Raw genomic sequence first — 16,288 nt, forward strand, 5'->3', positions numbered from 1 at the left:
TAACAGTACACTTACTTTTCAAATATAGTACCTTAAGTTTACTTGAATATGTTTAAGTGAAAGTAGAGTTAAAGTTTTTGCATACGATCATCTTCAGGATGTCCTGATTTCCAGTTTGACTTCAACTTTTTTTTTTTTTTTTAAATATGTTTTGTTAGACAAACCTTGCTTCTAGAGGAAAAATTATCTGGGAACTTTTATTCTTCAGGGACTTTGAGAATGAGGAGGGCTTGCAGTAAGTTTCATATGGCAAACATTCCATAAAGGTGACCAAATATAAATAAATGCTTCTCATTGCCCTTAACAAATCCCTGACAGCTTCATAGTGAAAATATGAAGACTTAAAATAAACTGTTCGCCCGTGTTTCTGCCTCCGCACCTCACAAAGCCTACAGGAACTGTCTCGATTCCCAGTGACTTTATTTTCATTCACTTCATTTTCCCTGTGGACTTGAAAACCCATAACTCCTTCATCTTCACACTTCACAATTTCAATATGCAAGCTTTCTGCTTCAGCTCCATTAGGTAAAAATGAATTCAGACTAAATAAAAACATTTCTGAGATGCTGTATTCATGCCAGAACTTCAACTCAAGTGTTTCATTACTTGCAAAAGCAGTCAAAAGGACTATGAAGATAATAAAATGAAATTGGTTTTATACTGGTCTTAAATTCTAAACAAAAATTATTTGGTTTTTTCCCCCCGAGATTCATTTACAACAACATGGCATACTAGTTACACAGAGGAATTTCCAAATTTGAATGCATCAAGAGAGGCGGGTAAGAGAGGAAAGGCAAGTTTCATTCTAAGTGGCTGCTGCTATTCCTGGTACAATTTAAAACACATGTCAAATTCACCAAGGCTTGTGGTCTAGTCTATGACACTATCATTTAAATTTTAATTAATGTTTAAATATAGCTGAATTAAAATAATTTATAGCATCTGTCCACATTTTCTGCATTTCAAAGAAAAAACATGATTTATGTTTAGATCATAAGTTATTTCATATACTGTATACAGTCTCAATTTAGAGTGAAGTATCCAAAAGATCCTAACATTGCACATTCACATTCTAAAAAAAAAATGTATTTCATTATCGTTGCAAATTGTGACATTTACTGAAAGTTCATACAAATGATGCCTCATCTACTATTTGCTTGTGTGTTAAGTTTTTCAAAGGCCCTTCTAAACAGTAAATGTACCATCGGCACATACACACATATCCCAGCTAGAAGGGATATTAAAACTAGTATGAGTTAACAGAAGTGTCACTGAATTAATTCTATATTTATCTCCGAGGAGACTGAACTAAATGTCTGGAACAGTACTGATAATTTAGATTCTGAAACAAGCAAGTAATATAAAAAAAGATATCAAAAATTATTCCCGAGGAGACAGGACAATGTCACTCATGCCCATTAGTTGGGAATGAAATGGTGTTTCCACAGTTTTGGGACACTAAACCAGAGCAGAACCAGAATTTTGACATATAAACACTAAGAGCTAACAATCACACGTGTGCTTTGTCCCGCTGTATCGGTTCTTTTCACGGGGGAGAGAAGTATTTTAAATGCCTGAAGTATTACCGCAATTCAAATTCTTTAGTTCATTCAGTGAAATTACTCTATAGAAATGTAAACATTTGTGCAAAGCAGTAACCTGACAAGAGTTACACCCAAAACCAATATACCTCTGCTTTGCTCTTCTCAGCAGCAGCTTGCAGAGAAGGAGAGGATGCCAAAGGCTGAGCAGCATCAGAAGAGGATATCTGTACAAAACAGAGGAAAGAAATGAGCAAGAAAATAAGCGAGAACAGCTGGGAAGGGGAGCGGGGAGCAGAGGCAGCTAAGAGACATGATTTTCATTCTTTTTTTTTTTTAATAATTTTGGGGGTGGGGGGGGAAATAGAACATAGAAAAAAACAAAAAGAGGAGACAGAGTATTTCGTTTGGGTTTATTTTTTTCTTTTTATTAGTATGATTTTTAAAGGAAATCTGTCAGGTAGGAATGAGCAACTTATAATGAAATTCACTAGAACAGAATATCAGAAAATGAACCTGGATCAGATCATATCACAGGCCTAAGCAAAATAATTAGGTTTCATCCATTGTTCAATTTTATCCAGTGTGACTACTGAAATATTAATGTCCTGAAGCATGAAGGCACACTGTCCCAGAGGGGGCGGGGGGGAGAGAAGAGAGCGCCTTTGTTCTTGTTCACTGTAACAGAATATTTTTATTACGAGGAATGCAAAATAACTATGAAAGTTATACCTTAATTAAAGTTCTAATTAACTCTTCACTAAAAGCACTCCAAATGAGTAAAGAGCTTAGGGTTAATATAAAGCCGCATCCTAGCAGTAGGATGCCAGACCTTTCAGACAGGTGATACTTCTTTTCTAGGAATCAGTACGTAAAATTACTATTAGCACCACTAGACTTCCAGAATTATCCAAAAGGAATAAGTTATACATGCAACAGATGCAGTTTGCTCCAGAAAATAGGATTTCTCAAAAACTCGTTTTCATACATCTTCCTATCCAATTTCTTTATGCATAGTTGATCACTTTAATGGAAACATTATCTTGCTATTCCCCTTACTACAAACACGCAACTGAATTACATTTACCAAACATGTAGATGATCTTCGGAGCTATAAAGCTGACACTTCTACACTGTCTTGTATCACCTCTACTATCTACAAGGAAAATTTAAAAATAAATTAAGCTGTTACAGAGCAGGTCATTATGTTGGATCAAAATAACCAATTTAGATGACAAGTTTTTACTTAGTTTAAAAAAAACCAAACAAACCAGCTTGCACTAAAAGGAAACTGAAAGCTGCAAAAAAAAAAAAAAACCCTACCTCATATCTAAATACCCCATATTTCTTATAGAAAATCCTACCAATATAATTCCAGCTTATATAGCTGGAATATTCATAAAATATATATATTCAATATTTTTACAAACTCAGAAACTATGCTTATCCTTGAAGGTGGTATAGAGCTTCAGGAAATATATTTATAAGGTTTAATTTTTAAACCAAATTTCACCTGAGGAAATATGAAACAGAATCCTCATTTTTAAATTTACTGTTTTAAAATCCTCAGGTTATTAGAAGAGTTATGGATACATCTGCTGCAGTGAAGCAGTTTCTCAAACTATAGCATTCTGTTGCTATAGAAACACAGGGATCCTGTTTATTCCGATTACACCACATTGTAACCAAACAAAGATGTCAGAAAAATGATTAGGTAATTATATACATTAAACTATGAGCTCTAACACCATGTTCCTTACTAAGATTTCAATTAAATGCAAATGTGTGAAATTGTGATAATGGAACATCCTAGGTATACTTTCAAATTTCTGAAGATAAAGTGGGATTTGTTTGTTTTCTTTTTTCCCCACCGTTCTTTTGTGTGCTACAGAGTTTAAGAGAATCTAAACTTGATAGCTCTCACAGCTGAACAGCAGGTAACAGCTACTCACCACACAACCAGGTAAGCAGAATTTCATTTGGGGGTTGGGGGGAATCAGTACTATAGATGTTCGCGTCACATTTCCATCCTCCCATAACAGTTCTTTTCAGTCTGCATATCATTTTCATAAATTAAGGGATTATCTAACCTAGGATAAAGTAATCCTATGTAGGCCTGAAAGTAATTATTATAGCTTTGCAAATCAAGTAACACAGAAGCGTCACGCAAGCTATAAGCAGGAGACAGAGCGAAGAGCGGTCGCTGTCTAGCCTGGGATATGGAACGGGATGTACAAGCTGAGAAATGCCCGAGCGTAATGTTTGAAGATAAACAGCAGCACTACATTCACTTCAGGCTAAAAAACAGCACTTGAAATCACACTTCACATATGCAAATACTAAACTAAGCAAGAGTACAAAAGGCATATAACTGAAGCTAATCTTTAAGAGAAGACACATTACAATGTATAAAGAACTGATTAAGTTTATATAATGAAAGCAACAGCATGAGTTTGGGCTGCTGAACAGCTTTATCACCACCGCATCGTGTTAAAGTTGTTATCTACTATGCTGCACCAGATAAGGAAATCTGAATTAAAAAATCCAATCAAGTCAAACTGAGTGGCTGGATAAAGGCAAACATAAAATGGGATAAAAAGGGAGGCTGGCACAGTCCATTGTGGCGAGTGGTTAAGCAGTCAGAGTATCAAAAACTGATCAGGGTACCAGAGAAGCCTGGAAAAATACTTGCCATTGGGACAAACTGATGCTGAAGGGGCAGCTGACCTGTTAACCCTGTTACGGTTCCCAGCTGGCACTGAACCAGCTGCCTCCCGAGCTCAGAGCAATCCAGCACGGCCCAGGCTGAGTGCAGAGGAGCCTTAGCAAGAGGCGGTGCTCTCCAGCTGGAATCGAGTCCCTGCAGTGCCAACTATCCTGCTCCTCGTCTGCGCTCAGGTGTCGCGTTGTGTCACGTCTATATACCAGAACTAGCACCAAATAAAACTAAAAACTGTAATAACACTGCAATGTAAGGGTATTCTTGTATCATCTTGGGATTTTTTCAGTTAGAAGACTGAATTTTCACTAATACCCAAGTCATTATTACGGATGCTAATACCCTCTTCGAGCATGAAGAGAAACCAAACACCTTAGTCATCAAGTGCTTGGTTTTCACGAGATTTCAAAATGTTCATCTTTAACCCGAGCCAACCCCATATTTTAGCAAACCAGTGAAGTTGCTTAATATTCTGAGATGTCAATAAAACCTTGTTTTCCCTTGTCCCCAACTCTTACTTTGAAAGGTTATGGTATGTTCATATTTTCAAACTGCAGCACGCTTTACAGATGTAATGTATAGCAAAAACCTCAACAAATAATCCTTCTCCTTAGCATACGTCAACCCTAAACAACTTTGATGCTATTCTGATTACTTCGTTGCCAAAACCCAGGTTAGCCCATTTAAAGTTAGTATAATACCTTCTACGTCCTGTTTGCAGTGCAGACGTACCATTAGCTATGGGGGATATTAGTTACTGAACAGATGAAACACTGATAAGAAAGAGTGGCTGATAACAAACTGTGCGCTGCTGGCTTGTATTTCCAGTAAATCTTTGTTTTTAAAACTACTGCAGTGATAAAGCAGCTCAGAGAGCTGTTCCCGTTCGTAGTCAAAAGAGATTCATTAGCTTGCCAACAAATGGCAAATGAGAAAGCATCTGCTCAGTGACCTATTTCTACATTTGTGGCCAGTGTGGGAGCGCTGAGGTTAGACTAAACCCCAGATCAAACCACTCACCCATGACAGGTAAATGCATCCAACTCTCCCGGATTTCAGTCACTCCTGGTGAAACTGCCTTTAATTAGCTGAAAGCCACAAATGCACTTTAAATATTTATAGCAGAACCCTCATCACCACTCATGATTGCCAACCAAGGTTTTAATAATAATTTTAAACCTGTTTTTTAGGAGACTGAGATCACTGAAAAGCAGCACTACATAATCCCACTTCAAAGTAACATATGGGTTTTCTATTTGGTATTTATCAGCCTTTATTAATAATGACTTGTTTCTATAAGCTTGATCAGGAGCATCAGTAAAGGAAGATTATTCCATGCTTGGGTTCAAGTCTGAGTACCTGAAAATACTGTTGTTTACAAACAGACATCCCCTCTGTAGTGTAGGAAAAAAAAAAGAAAATCTGGTTTGCAAAAACCCACTATTCCACAGCAATAACTGTCTTCTGCTATCACTTTTCTAATTTGTCAGTTTTAATCCAATTGTTATATTCCAGTGGAAACAAAGACGAAAAAACTAAAGAATCAGTTTTGAGAAAAACTGGCCAATACTGACACCAATTATGATGTTTGTAGAGCAGACAGCAGGAAAGGTAGAAAATATCTTTGTTTAATTTAGATCCAGTGGAAAAAGGCATTTGAGCAAGTAGGTACTAAGAGTAATATTTGTCATCATAACCACTAAAGACAAGTGACCAAAATCTCCCCCACTTTTGGCCACATCTGTAAATTCATCTAAATTTCTACATCAAAATCCAAAAAGCAATTTCCAGCCATCTTCCAGAATTCAAGTAAAGCAGCACACACTCATCTACTCTAATAACATATGTTAGCACTACACTCTGGAAAGCTGTCAACTAAGACGTCCTGCAATCAACCATACATGCTGCTAGAAAAAGAATAAAGTGGATGTGCTTGTGCACATTAAGAATGTACTGCAAACTGACAACTAGCATGCGAATTTTTCATTTTAGTTTTTAACTTAAGAGTAGTTGGGTCTTTTGACTAAGTTAATTCAGAATTGCCTAAAAGAGGGAATGAAGGCAAGGAGCTGTTTCTTAAGTTTCCACATTTATACTAATACGTCCAAAAATTTCAATCGTGTTTCAGACCAAAAAACTTGTAGTCATTTCATTTTTAGCAGTTTCTTAAATTCTTTGCATTGTTTGTGTTTTGGGACTCCTTTTTAGAAAGGTGATAAAGTCAAAATAACCATTTTGCATAACGAAAGTCAATACTGTCTTTAAAGCATCATGTACATTCAGTGCTGAGGAAGAAAATACATACACATGTAACAGTACGATAAGATTTCATTTTCACCTATGCTCTGAGAGAGACTCTCTGGTTCACAAAAAATGTAAGATTGGAAAAGAAAGAATCTGCAGGTTTACAGTATTACTCCAGTTCCCTGTCCCTCTTAGATAGCAATGTGTTACCTATCCCTATTTTGTCCATTAAAAACTTTTATAGCGTTTATTATATTATTTAGTAGCGGCACTATCCAAATATATGCTATGTTAATAGTTAACGTAAAAGCATGAATACAAACAGTATTTGGCCCCATAGCTCTGATGTAGTCTATGCATCAGACTACGATTTCAAGTGAAAAAAAAAAAAGCTTAAAGAAGCACTAAATGAAGCTATCAAAGAACATACTATACAAAACCTAAGAATGATTTTACTTTAGTTCAGTTTGTACTAACATATTTCTCATGGTAGATAACAGTCATACAAACACTTATGGTCATTAAGGTCAATGTACTGAATAAAGTTTTCATCAACTTTTATTCGTAGTTTTTCCAAAATCCTGCTCTTGATGTAACACATGTTGTTATTTAGCCTTTTATTAAAAAGGGTTCAAGTTAAAGCTTCAGAAACCTGTATTAATCTTCCATTTAAATATGCAACTTAGGGTGTTATCACTCAGAAGATTCAAGAGATTAAAAAATGAGCGCGTTATCAAACCATGTCAATATATGCAGGAAACGAGCAGCTGAACCAAATACAAAGGTGCCCTCGAGTGGCCATTTTATATGCACACAATATACAGGGAAATAACCTAAATGAAGAAGAGTACTCTACACTGATTTTACAAGTTTTAAGTTCAGCTGCTAGATATGTTTTTCTTATTTCAGCAGACTTTTGAGTTTATTACCGTACATCTCCTACGAATATTGACAACACTAAAATTAGTATTTTATTTTAAAGCAGTAGCAATTACAGACTTCTATTAGATGCATATAAACATGCAACCAATTGCTTACCATTTTTTAAAGAGGCCTATTCTCAAAATACTGAAAGGAGAACAAGAATACTGATGTACTATTGATAACACTTATTAATTTCTGCAGAAGTTCTTTAGGCTAACTAGCAAGGCGTTTTTTAAACTTACTAAAATGTCTCCCTCATTCAGTGCTCTAACCACTGGACACCACGTAAAAAAGATTGTGTCCCACATTTCACAGAATGCAGCAGTAGCTGGCTTTTCAAAGAAGCTGATGCTGCTCTTCCATCAATATTCTGAACATGCTCACCACTCCTCCATCCCTTCAGAGGGTCCATATCTTGTTACAGGAATACAGTGAAGCTTGTGCAAAAGATAGCTATAGTTCTGGATGTGTGCAGAGCTATAGATGTTTAGAAAATTTACATTAAGCAGAGATGCAATTACTCAATGTTCTGGGAAATACAGGTATATTTAATAGTATTAGAGTTGAGTGCAAAATAATTTTTCCAGCTCTGACCAAGAGTGCCCACACCTACTGTCGCCTACCTTTTTTTGGATTATTTTGCTTCTTTAGATAACCACCTCTTGAGATATCTCGAGAGTCACCATGGCTTAATTAAAGGCTGATATAGGATAAACAAAACAGATGCTTTTAACCTCTTACTGGAGTACTCTCCATTTCCCCTGTCCAACCTAACTGATGTTGTCTGTATTTGTTCCAGGGAAAACTGTCTTTAATGAGAGCGTCCCAACACATCAGAACAATACCTTTTTTTCTCCCAAGTAGCTTGCCCTGCTGCATACTGGACCATTTACATTTTCATGATCCACGTTAAACTGGCAACACAGTCACTGCAGATTTCAGCTTCAGCAGATTTGAGCTTCGGCAGAAGTTTTGTTTACATGGACACAGTAACTTGTAGCTAGGCAGTCCAGCTGTGGGAACTACTGCTCGCATGAAGTGGGGAAAACAAGACCCTGCACGTGGGAGCTACTAAGTACGCAGCCAGCATACTGAAAATCCGCACCCTGGCTTCTTTAACTCATTCATTTAACCATTGCTGGGCAAAGTCCAGCTCAAGAGTAGTCGCTAGTGGTACACTCAGGAGTTGATACTGGGGCCAGCTATTTAACTTCTTCATTTATGCCCCACACAATGGGATAGAGTATGTCATCAGCAAGTTTGCAGATAATACAAAATGAGGAGTGGTTGATACACTAGATAGGCGTGCTGCCATGCAGAGCACCGTTGACAGGATGGGTCAACAGGAACCCCATGAAGTTCAAAGGGAAGTGCCAAGTCCTGCACCTGGGGAGGAATAACTCCATGCACCAGTACAGGCTGGGTGTCAACTGGCTGGAAAGCAGATTTGCAGAAGAGGACCTGGAGGTCCTGGCAGACAAGTTGGACATGAGCTAGCAACGTGGCCAGTTCTGGGCTCACAAGTACAAGAGAGCCATGGGCAGACTGGAGCAAGTCCAGCAAAGGGACACTAAGATGATTAAAGGATTGGAGCACCTTTCAGATAAGGAGAGGCTTAGTGAATTGAGATTCTTTAGCCTGCAGGAGAGAAAGCTAATGGGAGGGAAAGGAGGGAAGAAGTCTTATTAACGTGTATAAATACCTGGTGGCAGGGAGCAAAGACTGAAGCAGATTGTCGCCTGTGGTATCCAGAAACAGAACCAAGAGGCACTGAACATAAATTGAAACACAAGAAATTCCATTGAAACTTAAGAATAAACCTTTTTTTGTTTGTTTGTTTGTTTGTTTTTACCGTGGGTGTGGCTGAATACTAGAACAGCTTACGCACAGAGGTTGTGGAATCTCCAGCCCTGAAGATATTCAAAACTCAACTGGACACGGCTCTAAGCAGCCTGTTCTAGTTGACCCCACTTTGAGCAGGGGAAATTGGATGATCTCCAAGGGTCCCTTCCAGCCTCAGCTATTCTGGATTCTATAATTCAACCCATTCTAACAGCATCATCTTGCAAAAAAAATTTATCCCATTTTCACTATTCCTGCCCTCAAGTCATAATTCTTGTACAGTATTTCAGTGCTTCCTATTGATGCCTATCTTCATTAGCATATTTCAAAAATACTTCATATCAGTTGATTCACAAATTTGTCATAGACCACTAAAATACCCACTGCAGTTCTTGCAATACTGGGAGGGGTAACTGGTAACCTCTCTGCAAGCCAGTGACTGAATGCTTCTCAATGCTAGCTACTATAAACTTACCGTTCATATACACTATCATATCCCAATTTATCCATCTTAAGGTGCCCACGTGACATACTTTAGTGCAGTAAATGTATTATGGATTTAATCTCCTTTAAGATAACTTTCTGGAAAACGTGCCATCACAATCTCTAAATTCACATCACATTTTATCCAATTGCCTGTCTAAGTTCATACTTCTTAAATTATACACAATGTCTTAGGAAAGCACAGAAAATGTATACCCATTATTCTTTTCCTTCAGTGAACTTAAGAGTCACATGAAACTTCTGCTCCATACATAATTCACACCCTTTCTTAAATATAGAAACTTTGCTTACTATTCTCTAAACATTGTCAGGACATGATAATCTATTCATACTCCATGTAGTGGAATAGATTGTGCCAGTTCTTAATTGTTGAGATTCATAGTATCTGGAATCAGCCTAAGATGATTCACTGTCCACCCTGAATACGGCAATTTCCATATGCATTCTAAGAAGTTGTGCTCTTTCTTCTCCTATGTACTTATTTTTATTAAAAGCTGCAGAGATTGTCTGTAATAATACCTACATAGCTAATCTTTATCCACACCCAACACAGTGACCTCACTGCTTCTCCTCACTACTTGTATGGCATACGGGTCATTGTATTAGATATAAAAATAAACAAAAGTTTAAGGAAGATTGGTTTCTTACAGTTTTTATTTTACAAAGAGGAGGTGCTAAGTTTTTAAAAAATTTGGAAAATACGATTGCTTCAAACTTGATTTCCTGAACGTCTCTGCAACTTTAGTACACCTTTAACTTAGCAGCATGTAGATGCAGTGAAATTGAATTATTCCGACTGGGTACCAGAAACCCCTTCAATTAGTGCAGTCCTGTGTCTCAAAGAATCACACCAGCAGCTGTTACTCAATAGTGTATATTAGTCAGATTCTATTCTTTCTGGAACCTCAGTTCTAAAAATCACACATTTCCTCTTGGCTTACTGGTAAAGTGTGTAATCATCTACTTCAAGGCTTACTTCCTTTAATCAGTAATTTTGGGAGATTCTTACTAATTCCCAAAAACCTAAAACAAGCAACATTTGCTATTTCTCTTGGCCACTGCATCTAAGATCATAAGCCTCATTAACAGCTGTCCATCCACCTTATCAGTTGCATAGCTTTGATTACAAGTATTTGTGACTCAATACGGAGATCATGCATCAAGATGAACACTCTGTTCAGAAATTACTTTCATAAAAACAAACATCCCAAAGTATCTGGAGATGCAGAGCACCAGTCCTGGAGCAACTGGTCTTGTCATACTTCTGCCTTATTTCCAGAGTGATCAAATGACTTCTGCTGAAGATAAGCCAAGTCGCCCTTTGAGCACTTCACCCTGTCAGGTATAGTCACAACGTTGAATTATTCTATTTGTAACGAAAAATCAAGCAGCATCTCTCGCCCAAGCACAGAAACCCAGTCAGTGCATTTTTATCAGCTCTGTTCAGACCTGTACCAAGGCAAGGGCTCTGACCTTTCATACTGCCTTCCCTTCAACATGAGCAAATTCTACCCACTACTGTCACCTCAGACATCATTCCAGGTACTGGTGATAAACCTATTAAAGGATGGGAAGAAATTAGACAGTAATATTAAGCAGAGAAGCAGCCTTGGGATCAGCTAAATTCTTTAACAATGACAAGAAAAATGATATATGCATATTTTTTTCTCTTAAACAAGAGGATTTCTGTTCTTTAGAACTCATTACTAATTCTGAACTGAAGAGCTACTGGACTGATAAGCTCTTACACACTCATATTCCTCTAGAACTAGGAACTGCCTTCACATTAGTTGAGCAGATGATGCCTGTTTCCTAAGACGTAAGTATGGAGGGGAAGCAATACAGTGTCACTCTTCAGGTTTTATTATTAGTCACCAATATGGGTAAGTCTAATCTCTGAACAACTTCTTCCAAACTAGGAAGTGATCTCTCCAGCAATCTTCCATTTTCAGTTCTGCATTCATCTACTTTGTCTTAGGACTGGTTAGATAATCAAGGGAAAGCAACAAGGCCAAAAAGTGAACTTGTCAAATAACTGTTTTGTCACAACAGTCACGAGCGTGCGTTAACACTTAAAATCTGCTCTCTTTCACTGGAAAAAGCAGTCTGCCCACGAGCATTTGTGATATTCTGAATAGATTCCTGAGAACACTCCTCATCCTGCATTCAAACCAAGCTGTACATCATCCATTTTCAGTTTCGTTCAAGTGTTTCAAAAGAATCAAAAGTTATGATAGTTCAACTAGGATGACAATTAGCCTTGAATACACCATGATGTCACACCAGACTGGTCATCCTCAGGGTATTCAGGCCCCTGAGCTGGGAGATAGAGATAGGGTGCAGAATGAAGCCCCAGTTGTCGAAGAGGTAGCAGTCACCAACCTGCTCCTCCACCTGAATGCCCACAAGCCCATGGGGCCAGATGGGATCCACCCGAGGATACTGAGGGAGCTGGCAGAGGAGCTTGCCAAGCCACTCTCCATCATCTATCAGCAGTCCTGGTCAACCGGGGAGGTCCCAGATGACTGGAAGTTAGCAAATGTGACGCCCCTCTACAAGAAGGGTCGGAAGGAGGATCCAGGGAACTACAGGCCTGTCAGCCTGACCTCGGTGCCGGGGAAGGTCATGGAGCAAACCATCTTGAGTGCCATTACGTGGCACATGCAGGACAACCGGGGAATCAGGCTCAGCCAGCATGGGTTTATGAAAGGGAGGTCCTGCTTCACCAACCTGGTCTCCTTCTATGACAATGTGACCCACTTAGTGGATGAGGGGAAGGCCGTGGATGTTGTCTACTTGGACTTTAGTAAGGCCTTTGACACTGTCTCCCACAGCATTCTCCTGGAGAAGCTGGCTGCTCAAAGGCTTGGATAAGTGCACTCTTTGCAAGGTAAAAAGCTGGCTGGACGGCTGAGCCCAGAGAGTGGTGGTGAATGGAGTCAAATCCAGTTGGCGGCCAGTCACGAGTGGTGTTCCCCAGGGCTCAGTGTTGGGGCCAGTCCTGTTCAATATCTTCACTGATGATCTGGATGAGGGGATTGAGTGCACCCTCAGAAAGTTTGCAGATGACACCAAGTTGGGTGGAAGTGTCCATCTGCTGGAGGGTAGGAAGGCCCTACAGAGGGACCTGGACAGGCTGGATCATTGGGCCAGGGGCCAACTGTCTGAGATTCAACAAGGCTCAGCGCCAGGTCCTGCACTTCGGTCACAACAACCTCATGTAATGCTACAGGCTTGGGGAGGAGTGGCTGGAGAGCTGCCTGGCAGAAAAGGACCTGGGGGTGTTGGTTGACAGCCGCCTGAACATGAGCCAGCAGTGTGCTCAGGTGGCCAAGAGGGCCAATGGCATCCTGGCTTGTATCAGGAATAGTGTGGCCAGCAGGACCAGGGAGGTGATAGTGCCCCTGTACTCAGCACTGGTGAGGCCGCACCTCGAGTACTGTGTTCAGTTTTGGGCCCCTCACTACAAGAAGGACATCGAGGTGCTGAAACATGTCCAAAGAAGGGCAACGAAGCTGGTGAAGGGTCTAGAGAACAAGTCTTACGAGGCGCAGCTAAGGGAACTGGGGTTGTTTAGTCTGGAGAAGAGGAGGCTGAGGGGAGACCTTATTGCTCTCTACAACTACCTCAAAGAAGGTTGTAGCGAGGTGGGGGTCGGTCTCTTCTCCCTAGTAACGAGCGATAGGACAAGAGGAAATGGCCTCAAGCTGTGCCAGGGGAAGTTTAGGTTGGATATTAGGAAAAACTTCTTCACCAAAAGGGTAGTCAGGCACTGGAAGAGGCTGCCCAGGGAAGTGGTTGAGTCTCCATCCCTGGAGGTATTTAAAAGACGGGTAGACGTGGTGCTTAGGGACATGGTTTAGTGGTGGACTTGGCAGTGATAGGTTAACGGTTGGACTCAATGATCTTAAGGGTCTTTTCCAACCTTAACGATTCTATGATTCTATGTCATTTTTTCAGCCTGTAACAGAATTTCTATTAACGAACTGCAAACGTTCCATTTTCAATTCATTAAACATCTCTTAGATCTGCTGGTGATATTAAAAAATCTACTGTAAAAATTGTTTCCCCAATACAGGTAACAAATTTCATGAGAACTGGGAAAAGAACCTGGCCCAAAAGCCAAGCATACCTAGATCTGCCACAGCTTCCAAGAAAATATCACCACAGGAAATTAAGTTAAAAAAAAAGAAGAAATCGCCTTCCATAAATGCACAGGCTGCAATGACCACAGGCTGCAGGTAGAAGTCTTACCAACCCAAGTTTCTCTTTTCTGGCTCAGTATCACCATCTTCATCCATGGTTTTTCTTGGAAGTAGTAGAAAGTAGTATGAGGCAGTAAGAGAATACCAAGTTATCCAGAAAATTACTGCTATATCCCAGACAAAAAAATAAAGGCAAAAAAAATACAGAAACAAAAGAGTTACTGCAATTGTGCTAAGGTCTGGTGAGAACACAGGAGAAAAGCCTGAACAGGGAAAAAAGGGGGGGCAGGGGAACAAACAAACAAACAAAAAAAAACCCCAAGACTAAAAAGGGAGTAAGTTAAGGCAGACAGCTGCGTAGCCTGTACAGTGTTTTTCCATTTGAGAGTTCCTTTTGTATACCCGGATTTAGAACTATGCAAGTCGTCTCTGCTGTGATAAGGAGTCTCTCTAAAATAGTAAGGCACTTTACTCTCCTAAAAAAATCACAATAGCTTTATATTGCATTCTCTTGGAATGTGTCTTGTGTCTCCAACAAGGCTCATATTTGCTCCACTTATGTTTACTGCAACAAATCTGAAAAAATCCTTCAAGTCATTTATTTAAGCATACAAGTTCAGGTTCTTGGGGAAAGGTGTTAGTGTAATTGTAAGCTATGCTCTTCTAAGAGTGCTCCAGGAGACAGTAAACTAAAGGAGCATAAAGAGTTTAATGAGAGCCCAAAGCAAACAAAAGATTTAATAAGAAACGGTCTTCAGGTCTAAGATTGCTAGACAAGAAACTGCTTTGCATGCTTTACCCTTCAGTCCTAGGATTGTGGTGCACAAAAAACCCTACGATGAATATAAAAGGATTTGCCTATGCTTGAAAGTGATAACCAGGTACAAGTCTGAAGTGAAATGATATTCCTGAACAGTTTCATGTCAGCACCCACCTGAAGGAGAGTTTTAACATACAAAATTACCTCATACTACTTGACCTATGGTCAAGATCTAAAAAAAAAGTATAAATATTCTGAAAAACCCGAAAGGCGCCCATAAAATTCATCCACATTAAAATATTCCTTAAAATGTCAAATTGATTTAAACTGTATTACCAGTGTTGGTAAAAAATAATGAATACATCATTTCCTTTGATATTTTTTCCCGGGCTTTTCCCCCCAAGCTACATTGCTTATTCTGAATTGGAGCTCCTGCTTTTTGTTTCACCTGAAGTACATGTGAAAGTACATCTGCGAAAAGAAGGGACAAGCATACTGTCATCACTTTGATAAACTCCCTACCTACACCTCCTAACCTGACCCAGAGCACCATAGTTTGCATGCCTCGGGCTTCCATTCCTGCTACATTCCAGAAGATTTTTCTCAAGGCTAAAGTCTAAGGCTGTGGTTAAGACTTAGGCCTAAATGATACCAGAATGTTTCCCAGTACCAAACAAAACAAAACCACATAAAAAACCAAAACCACAAACCAAACACACCACTCTTCAAGGGTGTCAGTCTCTCAGGTCTTTCTATAAACAAGTCACAAGCCTGCACTGAGTCTGAGCAAGGAAACAAGAGAGTAACTACTGATAACCCACTTAGGACAGCTGAGTAAACTGTACCACTCATTTAGTCCTGAGCACTGATACAGAACCAGCATTTCACATTTTCCCAATAACAATGGATCAGAAAGCTCTGAGATCTATGCATTTTAATAGATTTTAATTAATTTTTTTAAAGTCAGGATACTTTCAGTCAGCACTAGATTTTTCTAATGTATACTTGATTTCTACTTAAATGCATTATTGTATTTAAAATGTAACTAGTCAATAAAACTGCAGTTGCTTTTTTTGCTGATAGCTTTATCCCGCATTGCTTTTCAGTGAACCGTAAAAAAAAAATTAATTTTTCATATTTGCCAAGTTTTAGTCTGCATGTTTGATGGCACTACTGGTCTCTGCACTAGCTAATTTTGTTATTATAGTGTGTGTCTCTAAAAAACAAATTTAGTAATACAACAGTCTTGTCAGAAAACAAAACATCTCATATAATTAACAATTATAAGTTTTGTAACAAAAGATGCATGAATCCTGAGCATCACAGAACCAAGAACTGAACTTTGACATATACTCCTGAGCTCCAATAGACAGAATACATTTAACATCAACACAGATGTTGTACTGTTAGACAAACTTGAAAAGCTTATGATCTTGCCAAAATTAAGCTAAAAGAAATATTGTACTGCATGTTTTAAGAGAATCTATTCAAAACAACTTTTATGCTGCAGGAAGCTTTTACCACAAGCAACTTGTAAGAGTCGACCAAA

General features: G+C 38.9%; 1 protein-coding gene across 5 annotated transcripts in view; it reads right to left on the minus strand.

Moving 5' to 3' along the window:
- Nucleotides 1-16,288, minus strand: part of SMAP1 (small ArfGAP 1) — a 103,469-nt gene that overhangs the window by 50,677 nt on the left and 36,504 nt on the right. For 3 of the 5 annotated variants that reach the window (XM_087775378.1, XM_087775377.1, XM_087775382.1), the window contains exon 5: nt 1,691-1,768. The exons of the other annotated variants lie outside the window; for them this stretch is intronic. In XM_087775378.1, coding sequence (XP_087631504.1) covers nt 1,691-1,768 — 78 coding nt within the window. The remainder of the gene's footprint in view (nt 1-1,690; nt 1,769-16,288) is intronic. 5 annotated transcript variants of the gene reach the window in all.

The sequence above is a fragment of the Nipponia nippon genome, unplaced genomic scaffold (assembly GCF_047370975.1).
Source record: "Nipponia nippon isolate SJK-2023a ecotype South Korea unplaced genomic scaffold, ASM4737097v1 scaffold_4, whole genome shotgun sequence".
In the NCBI taxonomy this organism is placed as follows: Eukaryota; Metazoa; Chordata; class Aves; order Pelecaniformes; family Threskiornithidae; genus Nipponia; species Nipponia nippon.